Below are 14,374 nucleotides of genomic sequence, written 5' to 3'. Positions count from 1 at the left end.
CTATTGACTAATTGTTTTGGTATAATTTTGAATGAGACCTTGGAAGTACTTAGGTGTGTTTCGGTGTGGTTGAAAAATTATGATGTAACATTTTGGGAGGAAGTACCACAACAGAAAGCAGTAGACACTGGACAGTACAGCCAGAGCATTAAACATTAGAATGAATTTCCTACGGTAAAGCATATATTGTGTGACAAAAACGATTCAGGTGAAGATCAGCAGGAGGAGACGAAAAGTTAATCCTTTTGCCTAATTGTAATTTTTTGGTAGGTCTTTTCCCATGTAGGAGAAAGCAAAGCAAAGAGAGCGCAACAATAAGGGTAAAATCACAGAACAAGATATTGCTTTAGGATTAATTTCGCAATCAAGTATGATTTTGTCTGGGTACCAAACTTTGTCTTGGTAGGGTTTGGGTGTGGCATATGAATAGCTAATAAAGAAGCAAGAAAGCCTCAGTGATCAATGCCACAGTGATGACTAGCTGCTGCCCATGATATTTTATCCACCAACTGTGGAGTTTGGGTATCTGGGCTGCTATTTTGAAAATACAAACAATTTGAAAAGAGCGCACAACAAAACATGCTAAACAAATAGTGTAGAGTAAGAGAAATGGTAAATATCTTAAGATACAGAAAGCAACTGTTGGCTTGCCAAAGTAAAAAAATACACTAAGACTAGACAGACTGAGACAACCTAAAATTAGGAAGCCCATTGGTCCTCCAGCAGATTTGACAACAGGCGTGTTATAGTTAACAACAAAGAGAACAGACATGGATAATGTCATGCCCACTAAGGCCCAGGCACCAACCATGATCAGTATAGCCCAGCTGTCTGTAAATGGCATGTACTCCACTACACGCAGATCACATGATATACTTCCTTTTTCAGACCATTGTGTGTCTTTGCAGTTGATGCAGTTGTAGGGATCCTCTGTTTAGACAACAAAAGGACACACCATCATTAAATTAATATTTGAAAAAGAAAATGTTGTTGAGTACTCCATGACTCCATTGTACTCTGTTGTACATAATCATCACTCTCTAGTAACAAATGAACCAACATGAGCACAACCTTTACTTTCATGTATTTCATGTATCATAATTTACCTGTGACGTTGATATAGGTTCCATTTGGACATATTTCACAGTTGAAACAGCATTTGTGGATTCCACTTTGCTTTTGTACATATCCAATAGGACATTCTGCTGAACATAATGAAGTAGGTACCTGTTCAAGGATATTATTTTGTAAAATATACAGACAACAGAAAAAGGACTGCAGCCACAGTTTTTAAAATTTGGGCCCGCTCACTAGATACTAACAACCACCATCTGTTTATTTACTTGATTGTATGAACAGATGGATAAAAGCTGTAAAAGCCAATCTCCTGTGCATCTCCAGTCTGATTCCAGAAAACTATTGAGTATGATCCAGACTTGAAATCTCCATTCTCATCAAGTTGAATATTCTGCTTTAAAAGTGTAAAGTTTGACTTCTTCAGCTCTTCTAAAACCTGTTGTAGGCATAAAGAGGTAACTGTAACAGGATATTCACACTTGTTACATAGGTTGTTAAAATATTCCAGAGACAGGAGAAACTGCAGTATGGTGAAACCTTTTACAGGAAGTGTACATTTTAAGGATTTTGAGGACACAAGAAGTAGGAGGTAATGGCTGGATGGATGCATTTTGAGAGAGACGTAAAGTTTGATACTATGCCTATGCCCTCCCCTTGATCAGGTACCCTGCTGGGATAATAATCTGGCCAAAGGAGTCCAGACTTTAACATGATTGGTGCAGTATGGCGATGATCTTGAAAGAGAATAGAACAAAATACAGCTACAATGTCCTTCAAGAAGCCTGGAGAACTATTTCTGATGTTACTTCTGATACTGACTTTTAAGCTCAATAAACTTTGAGATAGAGAGGGTGGCATCTTATTCTAGTTTACCCACCTTATATACCTTGCTCTATGGAGTGTGTGATCACAAAAAAGATAGGAAGGATCAGTATTTTAAAATGTTTAGACATACATAGAGGTTACAGTTGTCAGTAAGATTAAACTTATAACTTCTTGAGTACTGTTTGCACACTTACCATATATGGGAACATGGTAATATTATCACTGCATTTACCATCTCCACATTGCAAGGCATTTGTAAACCGTGAGCAATGGCATACACAGCTGAATAAACAGTATATGAATAAGACGCATCTGCTGAAATGATATCCTCTGGTGTCACGTAGCTGCAGTTGCAAGCCTGATTACAAAACCCATTTTGTGCTTCATTTTTAAAAAACGTCTGTCTTTTGGTAGAGTAAATAAAATTATTGAAGCTGGGTACTGTCTCTACTGGCTGAGACACACCTAGTACAGTTCCAATGTTTCTGATTCCTTTCATCTTGGAAAGCCTTTTGTTAATGGACCAGGTGTCACATGCTATCCACACTTTATTTCTGAAATTCACTTGTACTGCTGTCTCAACAAGAGCTTCTGAAGTCGCTTGTGGAGCACAAACAATGACAACATGTATTTTTTGTGCTTCTATCTGTTTGAATGTTTAGGAGTAGTTTGTATTGTCATTGAGAGCTTTCGTATAAGCTAGGCAGATGTCAGTACCGTCGATCTTCTTTATAAAAAGATCTAGGCCATCACGACCATAATCATCGTCACTGTTAAGGAAAGCAACCCAGCGCCAATTGAAGTGCACTATGATCTTAACAATGACTTCAATCATTCCGTCATTGGAATGCACTGTCCGGAGGAAGGAAGGAAATAATTAATTTTAATTTTATTTGATAGGCGAGAGCTGCCAACTCCATAACTGACCTGTCGAAAGAGTAATGGAGACATTTTTACTATTTCTCGTCATATATTCATGACTTTAGGTTAACTTCATTTTAGTTTATAATTCTAACTTACCATAGGAATGAGATCTGTCATGAAGAGCGGGGCTATAGTCAGGGCATCTGTGCTTGTAAAAGGGCCAACCACTGCCATCACTCTGGAAAAATTCTCGAGTGGTTCAAACCAAGGTTGAATCAGGCCATTTACTGAGATAAGATTTAAAATTCCTGGGAAGTTCTTTGTATCTGAGCAGTGGTCAAATATTTCATACCCAAGGGACACATTTGGCAGTATGTAGGTAGAGTTATTAATTTGCTCCACAGCAAATCTCATCATCTGAAACCTCCGATAGTCTGAGAGACTGAATGGTTGACTGCTGACAGAGAAAGAGAGTAAACGTTTTTAAATGAAACATAAAAATTGTTCACAACTGACTTAATGTAGTTATCTTTGTTAGAAGTACATGTAAATGTGCTACTAAGTTACACTCCGTGACTTAGTTTAGGTGAAGCTATATAATGTAAGGCGTCTCATTTGGTACTTTTAGAGTTCCACATATCAAGATTTGGTTAGAAAGCTTACCTGGAACAGTCAATGGCCTGTGGTTTCGTTTGATAAATGAAACCACAGGCATAATGAATATTTAAAAAGTCCACCAATCAAATAATCTCCATCCAGATGGAAGTCTGTGGCTGACATTGTGCATTTAGTCAAAGTATGTAAAAAAGTTCCCAGCAGATACAGAGAAGTAAGAAAATGCCTCATAGTTACCATTTGCCAGTCTGATGTGGCATCTAATGAGATTACACTGTGCTTATAAGAAGCAATGCACTACTTGTATGAGCAAGTTACCACTATTTATTTCCATGAGCTTAGTGATGCATGGCTGTTGATATCGTACATACGTACTTGTTAATGGTTGGAAGACAATTCGCAAATTAGTATGCAAAACACATCCAAGTTGCTAAGTGCCTTTGATGACTGGATAGTAACTGAAATGCCCCCAGCTGTGGATAAGTGAGGTATTCTTTTAACTTGCACTTGATTATATGTTACCAAAAATGATTTATTTAAAAAATGTATCCAATGCAGAAACCCATTGTCATAATGCCTGAAAACTGCATGATAAAACTTAAGCCAAGAATCATTGGAGAATCTTGATGAATATTGGCAGCACACTGGTTAGAGTAAATTTTCAAAAGAATGTAATAATACCACTGTCTTTAACAATCCCTAATGGCTCATACTACATGTAAATATGTTCATAGTTGTAAAGGTTTTTTGATTAAGGGTTTGCAAGAAAGTGGCAAAATATACTTTTTGTTAGGGACTGATAAAGCATTATATATAGTATTGCTTTCTCTTATGATACAATTATTATTTTATGTTATATACAGTTATTTATTATTACACTTTTTTCAGCTAAACCATGAAGGCATTGTAAATTCACTTGCAGATCTCCAAAACAGAGCAGCAAAGGAAAAGTGACAGTTAGTAAGACAAAGTAAATCAGAGAACTAATTAAGTGAATAGACACATTATTACAACCTTTCAACAGTCTAAAGTGATGAGTTTTCTTTAATGTAGGTTTTGCTACAGGGAACACCCATGTATGACGGTATACAAGTACTGATTTGGCTGGAAAATAACATGGGGTTACAAGCATATGCACACATGCAAACTGTATTAATAATTCGAGGATGTATCTTTGGGTTATGCCTAAATGATACATCCTGTTGCATAAACATCCTGTTTTGCATGACCTAACCTTTGACCAAACAGGACATTGGAGAGATCATTTGCACACACAACACTGTAAGTGACAATGACAAGTGACCAGACATAAGCTGAAGTTTCAACATAGTATTCATCCTAAAACTGATCATTTTTTAAAAATATTTCTCCTGATATCCTGTATGTTCTTCTTGTGTTTTGTGTTCTGTTATTTTTAGGCCCCTGTGGGTCAACTGTAATTCACTTCAAGTCAATGAAAATTTTAAATGTTATCTGTATCAAGTATGTCTTTAAAATATGCATAAAGAAAATAATTTTATAGTGGAGTCGTGCGCTCATGTGGTCAGATTTGTATGACAACATTAACCAAACAGCTGAGCAGAAAATGAAGCGTGCTACACAATTGAGTATCATTGAATGAAATTTACTGTTATTAAACTGCAGTACATTTTGATGTTAAAATGTTTAAGACAATAAAATTAAACATATCACTGGATTTCATTAGCCTTTTAATTAATACATGATCTTGTAAGATTTCAAAGTGTTTGTATATTTAAAAACATGATCTACAGTAAAATAAACAGAAGTACAAGTTTCATGACAGAATTATTGTTGTTTAGTAGCTTGAGTACAAAATACAATACAATTGCTTCTAAACATTTATACATGCGTGAAATCACCGTGAAATCAAAATGATGTGTCCAATGTTATTGAACCTTTGTTTGAAAGTTGTTTTATAGAGATTTATTTCACAACACCAACCATAAAAACATACATTATTACATACAAGAAATTCTGTTTCATTTTATTGTTCCATGAAACAATAAGAGCTATATGTCGGAAAAGATTTCCAGTATTTCTGTTAATCTGTATGAGTACATTAGATATAAATACATTTCTCAGTAAAACAATCACACACAATTTACAAGGTTATATATATTTATATATCTACATATCTATCTATATCTATGTCTATCGATGTGTCTGTCTATCTATCTATCTATCTGCCCAAAATGCAGGCTCGTGGAGGCAAAATTTAAACTCAAAGTCCACTGTTTATTGCAGGCTTAAACAAAAAGTCCACTAGAAACCCTGGAACCCCCAAAACAGTACCACACAAAGCCCTGGAGGGCCACAGCACCAGAGCATCAGGCGACAAAGTTCAGGGGGCCGACCCAGAGGCCAGCAACAGAGATGAAGCAGATCAGGGGGCCGGCCACACAGAATGCAATGGTGGTGACAAGGCAGTTCAGGAGGCCGACCGTGAAGACGGCCGCAACTGAGCTGGTCCGGAGGCCAGCAGCGTGAAAGGCAGCAGCAGTGGCGTGGGAAAAACAGATTCAGAGGCCGCCCACAGAGCCAGCGGCAGCAATGGGGCAGGTCAGGCGGCCGGCCACGGCTCCGGCACAAAACACTGGGTCACCGACCCAGGACCGTGACTGACTGACTGACTGACTGACTGACTGACTGACTGCCTGACAGACAGACAGATAGACAGATAGACAGATAGATAGATAGATAGATAGATAGATAGATAGATAGATAGATAGATAGATAGATAGATAGAGACAGAGTCTGAAGTTTGAATAAGAAGTCTCTTGTCTACATCAGCTCAAATGTCTTCGAGGCAGTTACTGGCTCATGGTTTTGGTATAACTCTGAATAAGATTTTGAAAGTACCGCTGAGTGTTTTTTTGAGGTTGAAAAATTATAATATAACATTTGGGAAAGAAATACCACAAAAAAAAGGAGTAGAGACTGGAGAGTACTGCCAGACTCTGCAGCGGCTGGATGTACTTGCCCTGATAAAGGATGCTTCCCGTGGCAAAGATGATCCAGGTGAGGATCAGCAGGAGGAGGCAGAAAGTTATTGCTTTGGCTTCGTTGTAATTTTTTGGTAGGTCTTTTCCCATGTAGGAGAAAACAAAGCAAAGAAAACAAAATGATAAAGGTAAAACCAGAGAAATCAATGCTGCTTTAAAATCAATATCACAACCAAGTATGATTTTTTGGGGGTTCCAATAGATGTCCATTTTTGAACTCGGGGGAGCATATATATAGTTAATAAGAAGGAAGATTGCCTGTGTCACAAATGCCACAGTGATGAACAGCCACTGTCCGTGATATTTCATCCACCAGCTGTGGAGTTTGGGTATCTGGGCTGCTATTTTGAAAATGCAAACAATTTGAAAAGAGCGCACAACGAAACAAGCTAAACAAACAGTGAAGAATAAGAGAAATGGTAAATATCTTAAGATACAGAAAGCAACTGTTGGTTCACCAAAATAAAAAAATACACTAAGACTAGACAGACTGAGACAACCTAAAATTAGGAAGCACATTGATCCTCCAGCAGATTTGACAACAGGTGTGTTGTAGTTCAGGGCAAAGAGAACAGACAAGGCCAGTGAGATGAACACCAAGATAAAGGCACCGACCATGATCACTATAGCCCAAATGTCTGTAAATGGTGTATACTCCACCACTCGCAGATTGCACGATGTACTTCCTTCTTCAGACCATTGTGTGTTGTTACAATTGATGCAGCTGTAGGGATCCTCTGTGTTACATAATGAAAAGACAAACAATCATTAATTTGACTTAAAAATGCTATTGGATTACGTTTGCTCCATTGTAGACATTAATCACCATCTGACTACTAAACCAAGCAGGCTGATGCTGGACAAAGTTCAGTCTAAAAAGCAGTAGGAAGTAAGTAATGTTATATAGTTATAGTGAAATCATATTGAAATCAGTCTGTCTTCATAATCAGACTAATTTACTTGTGGCTAGAATTTATTTGAAGATATTTTGCATATAGACAATGTAGTTCAGCTGCTTCTTTTTTAATGGCGAGCTGTTTTTAGCAGTTATAAGTGACAGTGCAGAGAGACTCTCGAGTAGTTTAGTGACAAAATAACAATACTGACATTACTTAGGTTTTCCCTTTCAGTCATCGTTTTAGGGCATTTCCCTCATATAGACATATGAACAGGAACACAGATAGATTATTTTTAAATAGAGTACTGCAAGTACTAAATTCACTCTTACTTCCCAACTGTTACATCCCATAATAAGAAAGTATTGATCACAGCATAACTGAATCTTTGTTGCTGGTGATAATTCTACTGTTCACCTTTCATTTATATTCAGATATTATCAAATTTGTTCTTGAACATGTATGATTCAACAGTAAAATTAGTGTTTTAAGACAAAGAATTGTGCTTATTATACAGTATACAGTTTGTTTTCATGATCTACTCACTGGCAAACGGAACATACTGATTCTTCATATAGAAAAATACAAGTGTACGAAGGATAGAATACTCCAAGAATTAAGATAAGGGTTGGGTATGAGCTTAATACTAACCAATTTAATCAGCACCTTCAGGTATTTAATCAGGGATTTTGTATGTTTTCCTCAATTAACATGTAATTTACTTCACAAATTTGCAGTCCTATAACTTAGAGTAATTGTTGCAAGACTAAGACTTGCTGCTCTGATTTGTGCAGTGGTGGACTTAAACAAAATTTAAATCTATAAAAAAATCTATTAAAGTCTATAGCATCCAATCAATATAAATATTAGACCATTTTAGCCATTAAAATATCTTACTGCCTGAACATTTTTAGTGACAATGCTGTTTTTATCCTTTTTTCCATCACATGAAAATAATTTACCTGTGGTGTTGATATAGGTCCTACTTGGACAGATTGTGCAAGTGAAGCAACATTTGTGGATTCCATCTTGTGTTTTCTTGTACCCTACATCACATTCTTTAGAACACACTGAGGTAGGCACCTGCATAAAATTAAATGTAAGGACAGCAGAGAGAATACCGTGAACGGCAGAGGTAAACTAATAGAGAACCACAGTAATAAATGCATTCAGTGTTTAGAATTTTAGCATGTTTTGTGAAATGTCATTACATTTGCAAATTATAGCAGGACATCCCCTCAAATAACCTGATTAACATTGACTACTAGATATGCACACATACACAGGCATTGAGAAGTAGGGAAACAAAAACAGGTATTTTTAATTTTTAAAAAAGTACCTGGTAAACTTTTGATTAAAAGGAAAAAACACTCACTTGCCCTGTTGTGTGCCACCTAATTTTGCTTCTGTTGATGGAAAAATCAAATGATCCATGAAAATTATAATAGCCAACTTCATGTACACGTCCATCTTGGCCCCAAAAAACTATTGCATAAGATCCAAACATGGGGTCACCATTCTCATCAAACTGAATAGTTTGGTTTAAAAGTGTAAAATTTGACTTCCTCAGCTCTGTCAGAACCTGATAGAGAACACAGAGATTAGATTAGATTCTTAAAGTTACTTTAATAGTCTAACCTTTAAAATAGGATTCAGTGGAACCGATATTAATTTATTTAATTTTTGGCCCTTTAAATGAAAATTTTTCTCTAATTAAGAAATGTTGCTAAAGTTAAACAATTTCTACCTCAAGTGGATCTTTAAAAAACTTGTCTCATTACATTTTGATTATGTATTTTTCTCTTCTCCAGACTTAGTCCATCTCTCGCTATCATCTTGTTGAAATCTCAGCTTTCAGATTTTTAACATTAAAGGCAGAATTATATCACTTGCATTGTTACTACACTACATTGGCCATCTGTTACAAAATTGTTGTTGAACTTTTATTATTGACTTTCAAAGTATCACAGGGCTTTCTTATTCAGTAAAAGGACTAGATGTTACAGTCCCTGATAATGCATTGCTTTAAATGGAGAGAATCTTGAGGGATGGCTGTTATGAGGAAAGGCAGCCCAGGAACTTTACCAGCAGCACACATCGTTGTGTGCCTCAACTTTGGGTCTTTTACCCAAGATAATCTGCCATTTTTTCTCCTTGTTTAGGTTTAGGGATTGGAGATCTGATCTAGATTATCATATTAAATTTGGGACACATCGTCAGTAGTCGACCTTGGATTCATCGGGTGTTTCGGCCATTATCACTAGACACCCTCATCCAAGGAGGCCCTGCCAAGGTTGATCAGGCCCCGGAGTGTGTCATTGGTTTGTGTTAAGTTGTGATTTCTCTTCTTTCTTCTGTTTAGTTTTCTACAGTTTATTTTCTCCTATCTATTCACTGCAACTGAGAAATAATACTTACCTCTTTAGCATTTATGGAGCCTTACTTCTTCAAAGGGATAGAAAAGGTGATAGAGAGAAGTAAGTCAAAGGGACAAGACAAGAGAGAGCAGAGAGGAGAGCTGGAAGGGGGGCACCAGATCTGGCTACCCACACCTCCCCGCCGGATCTGGCTGTACTCTCTACCTCCCCACCGCCTCCCAGAATAGGGAAGAAGAGCAGAGGGGAGAAGAGCGGAATATTCTTTCGTGGTTAGCTGACTGCCTTAGCTGCCCAAGTGATGTCAGCCCTTTTTAGCCATAGCCAGTGACTGGTCCTCTCAGCAGTGTTAGCTAATTCTCTTATAGCCTGCTGTTGCGCCTGTCCTCTGATCCCAATCTCTCTAAGCAGTTTTGCTGTTGTACTTGCAACAAAGCCCCTGCACCCCACTTCCACCGGGCGCACCTTGATCTTCCAGCCTCTGTCCTCTGCCTCAGTTGCCAAGTTGGCACATCGCAGCTTCTTACACTCAAATGCTTCCTCAATTGCTTCCTCCCATGGTACCGTGAGCTCAATGACATACGCAAGTTTTTGGGAGATAGACTAAAGGACGAGGTCTGGTCGCAGAGTAGTTGTTACGATCTCTGTGGGAAAAATTAGCCTCTGATCCAAGTCCACTTGCATCTGCCAAACCCTGGCAACCTTCAGCGGGCCCAGGTCCGGTTTTGAGGGGCTTGTTCCCGGACAAATGTTAATGAAAACTTGGTTCGTGAAAGGTTGAGCGTTGATGAATTTTCTTTTGCACTCAACTTTCTCGGCTAGACACCTGAGGACCTGGTTGTTTCTCCATGTGTATCTGCCCTGAGTAAGGCTAGTCCTTATTTTCTCCTATCTATTCACTGCAACTGAGAACAACCAAGATGTGCTTGAGTGTGGCTGGGACTGTACACAGGGGGCAGGCTGGGTCCTTTCTAAACCACAGCTGCAGATTTATTGGGGAAGGTAGCACATTGTATGTCGCTCGGATGATGAAACATTTAGACTCCATTTCCCAGATTTCATTCCATGCAAGTTTCCTCTTTTCCACACTCTCCCAATTCATCCAGCGACACTGCTTGGCCAGCGCTACGGCTCTGGCATGTCTGGCTGTTTCCTCCTGTCGACACACCTCCTCCACCACCATTTTCAACGTTCGGTTACAGATGCCTGTTGCCACTGAGGTGTTACTGCTCCAAGACCAAATCCTCCTCTGCCCTGTTGGATGTGACCCACCACGTCACGATGCTGAAGAGCAGATTTGACCTGTAGCACAGATGTGGCTGGGGTCCACTTCCTCCCTGTTGGTAGGGTGGGAGCAGTGCCTCTCACTATGGGGTCCCAGGAGTCCGTAAGTGACATCTCAAGGCTCACTTTTGCACATTTAAACTCTACCAGGCTAGGGATAGGCAATGATAGTATCCCGTCGCTAGAGAGTACAACGCTGCTGAGGCATTTGGGAAGTCCGAGCCACTTCTTAACGTAGGAACTCACTAGCTTCTCTAGTCGATTGAGATGATTGAGTGACACCTCGTACATTGTCACAGTAGTCTGGGTAATAACCCAAATTGGAAGCACCAGAGCTTCAGTTTCCCTGGGAGTGCAGTGTTGTTAATCTGCTTGAGGTCATTAGCCAAGTTCTGCCTTAGTTGTTCTAGTTGCCATGTATCATTATATAATTACTACTAAGTATATAATTACTTACGCCATTTAGAATAAATTACAACTATGTCTAAATGTATGCAACTTCATGATGAGTCCTTTGATATCCTCTTCATTCTGTCAGGATATTCCTTACAACTTTAGTTTAAACTTTTTAATTATGACTCAAAGTAATGCAGACTCACTTTCAGTATCGTTTCCTTGATTAAACTAAAACTTCTACTAACTTCTGAATCCAGAAGTTAACTTCATTTGGTGTTGGGGCTACACATTCTTTTTTTAAATAATGTCTTAGTGATATTTTAATGTAAAAAAACAAAACAAAAAACAACAACCTTGCAATCATTAAAAATAATACTTACAGAGGTGTAAATACCAAATTTACATACTTACCATGTAGGGGTAGACTGTAATGTTGTCTTTACATCCGTCAGCTCCACATTGTAAGACATTGTGTAAGGCATGAGCAATGGAATACACGGCAGAATAAACAGGAAAAGAGAACGATGGATCTGCATCAATGATTTCCTCAGCAGTCAGGCTACTGCAGTTGCAAATCTGATTACAAAACTTCTGTTGTTTTGCATTTTCACAGTGAGTCTGAGCTTTGAAAGAATAAATAAACTCACTGAAACCAGGTATTGTCATGTTTGGCTCAGCAACACCAAGTACAGTTCCAATATTTTTGATTCCTTGTATCTGGTCTCTTATCTTTTGGCTTAACGACCATGCATCCCCTGCTATCCACACCTTGTTTGTAACATTTATTTGTTTTACTGACTTCATGAGTTCTTCAACTGTCCATTCAAGTGCAAGCACAATAATGACATTTACATTTTGCGCATTGATCTGTTTGAATATTTCTTTGTAATCTGAGTATTGATCAAGGGCTTTGTTATAAGCCAGGCAGACGTCAGTGTCCTTAATTTTCTTTAGAAATAATTGTAGACCATCTATGCCATAATTATCATCAACATAAAGGAAAGCAACCCATTTCCAGTTGAATTCCCTCAAAATGCTGAAAATCACTTCAATTACATCTTTATTGGGATGCACTGTTCTCATGAAAGAGGGATAATTCTGTTTTCTTGAAAAGATCGAACTGGCAGCTCCATAACTGACCTGTTAAAAGAGTGACAGAAAAAAATGCCACCATAGTTAGTTGCAATAACATAAATCTATATTGCTGATAGCTACTGTAATTTTTTAAAAACTTCAACAATTTATTTTAGTAATTTTAACTGCAATATTTTTGGTCAAAGAAGAATTTTTGATCTATTTTTTTAAACTATGTATCTCAACTACAGAAACGTTTATAGGTTTACCATAGGAATGAGATCGATCATGAACAGTGGGGCAACAGCTTGTGCCTGAGGGCTTGTGTAAGTCCCGACCACTGCTATCACTTTCGACAAGTTCCTGTGTGGTTCTTCCAGAGGTTTGATTAAACCATTAACAGAGATTAGGTTGAAAGGTCCTGGAAAACTCATAGTATCTGTGCAGTGGTCGGATATTTCATAGCCAAGAGACACATTTGGAAGTAGTTTGGTAGAATTACTGATTTCTTCTACAGAGAATCTCATCAACTGGAACCTTCGATAACTGGACAGAATAAAAGGTGTACTGTCGGGAGATGAAGGAGAGTGAAAAATTCAGTTTCACTACAGCTTGCACACAATAAATACTTGCAAGTTTAAATGACACGATAAATTGAAATAGGATTCAAGCTAAGTAGACCCAGTAGACTTCAGATCTATTAACGATGTTGGTAATCCTGCAAATAATTTTAGTCACTAGGAAATATCACAATATTAAAACTCAAGTCCAAAGGAAGAACATTTAAAAATTGCCATTTCATATATATATATATATATATATATATATATATGTGTGTGTGTGTGTGTGTTTATATATGTGTTTTATATGTTTTATCATGAGAAGGTATCCAGCAAAGTTTAACTTACCTGGAACAGTCAATGACTTCTGGTCTATAGTGATAAAAAGAGCTATTGGCCTGATGAATATTAAAAAGTCCACCTATCAAATAATCTCCTTCTCGCTGAAACTCAGAATCTGGCACAGTGCATTGATCAAAGCCATATAGAAAAGACCCCAGTGCACACAGATAAGCAAGAACGTGCTTCATTCTTAAAGACTTCTTTGCCAATTTACTGTGAATTATAAAAGAATTTGACTGTCAGGCTTATCCCCGATATATAAGCAAATGCATGCTCTTATCCGATGAAAAACCATTTCCTCATTTTCTACTTTAGTATACAAGTGGCTGCAGTATTTGCATAAACAAATGCTACCAACACAACTTAAAAATAGCATAATATAGAACCTGGGGTGGATCTAGAGAAATTTTCTTACGGTGGCAAAGAAATCAAATGGAGTGGTAAAATCAAAGCCTTTTTTTTTTTCAAACACACATGCAGGTGGTTACATATGGTTAACATGATTCAAATGCAGTAATATACACGTTTTTAATATAAATATAGTCTATAACTTAATTATTTTCTGTAGCCCACGTAATTAAACACTTTAGTTACATAAAACATGTGAGTTTTGATATTATGTGCTGTATAGCCTGTATAATAAATAAATACGTAGCCCAATAAGTATAAAATCCAGAAAGCTACAAACAAAATAAATTAGACTTACAAACACAAGTCTAATTTAAGTTTCACACTGTTTTTTGTGAGAAAAAAATCAGATTGTTACATGCTTAAGTTACAAAAAAATGTCAGAAATCTGCACTGTCATGAACAAAAATTTAAACCTAATTTTTCATGATTTGTTGGATTAACCCTCTGAGGTCCAAAATATAACTGGCCATTTTTGACTCCCTTTGATTTAACATTTGTATTTTACCTTCAAATTGTTTCATTTTATTTTTTTCCCCTTGCCTTGGTATCATTCTTTTCAGCTCAACCTCACATGTCTGAATTTAGCTGTTTTTTCATTGACATACTGTATTAATATTACTGATCTGAAATCA

The 14,374-nt window shown here is 37.4% G+C and overlaps 1 protein-coding gene and 1 pseudogene across 1 annotated transcript; both read right to left on the bottom strand.

Annotated features, from left to right (window-relative positions):
• Positions 1 to 3,612, bottom strand: LOC134619038 (taste receptor type 1 member 1-like; annotated as a pseudogene).
• A 2,600-nt stretch (positions 3,613 to 6,212) lies between these two features.
• On the bottom strand, positions 6,213 to 13,519 carry LOC134619281 (taste receptor type 1 member 1-like). The gene is made up of 6 exons (XM_063465047.1): positions 13,338 to 13,519; positions 12,699 to 12,996; positions 11,767 to 12,495; positions 8,676 to 8,882; positions 8,263 to 8,383; positions 6,213 to 7,141 (listed from the first exon to the last, which is right to left on the bottom strand). The coding sequence occupies exons 1-6, from the start codon at positions 13,517 to 13,519 to the stop codon at positions 6,213 to 6,215; spliced, it is 2,466 nt and encodes an 821-aa protein (XP_063321117.1).
• Between the last annotated feature and the right edge of the window lie 855 nt (positions 13,520 to 14,374).

This window comes from Pelmatolapia mariae, linkage group LG20 (genome assembly GCF_036321145.2).
Source record: "Pelmatolapia mariae isolate MD_Pm_ZW linkage group LG20, Pm_UMD_F_2, whole genome shotgun sequence".
Lineage (NCBI taxonomy): Eukaryota > Metazoa > Chordata > Actinopteri > Cichliformes > Cichlidae > Pelmatolapia > Pelmatolapia mariae.
Note: the sequence above shows the minus strand (reverse complement) of the source record. Positions and strands in the feature narration are given on the sequence as shown.

What these genes read in the sequence shown, in the direction of transcription:
- LOC134619281 (XM_063465047.1), bottom strand. Translation starts at nt 13,519, where the DNA reads ATGAAGCACGTTCTTGCTTATCTGTGTGCACTGGGGTCTTTTCTATAT. An exon ending in TGATCGATCTCATTCCTATG is followed by an intron (nt 12,496 to 12,698) that starts GTAAACCTATAA and finishes CTCTTTTAACAG; the next exon opens with GTCAGTTATGGAGCTGCCAG. An exon ending in GACCTATATCAACACCACAG is followed by an intron (nt 7,142 to 8,262) that starts GTAAATTATTTT and finishes TATGTAACACAG; the next exon opens with AGGATCCCTACAGCTGCATC.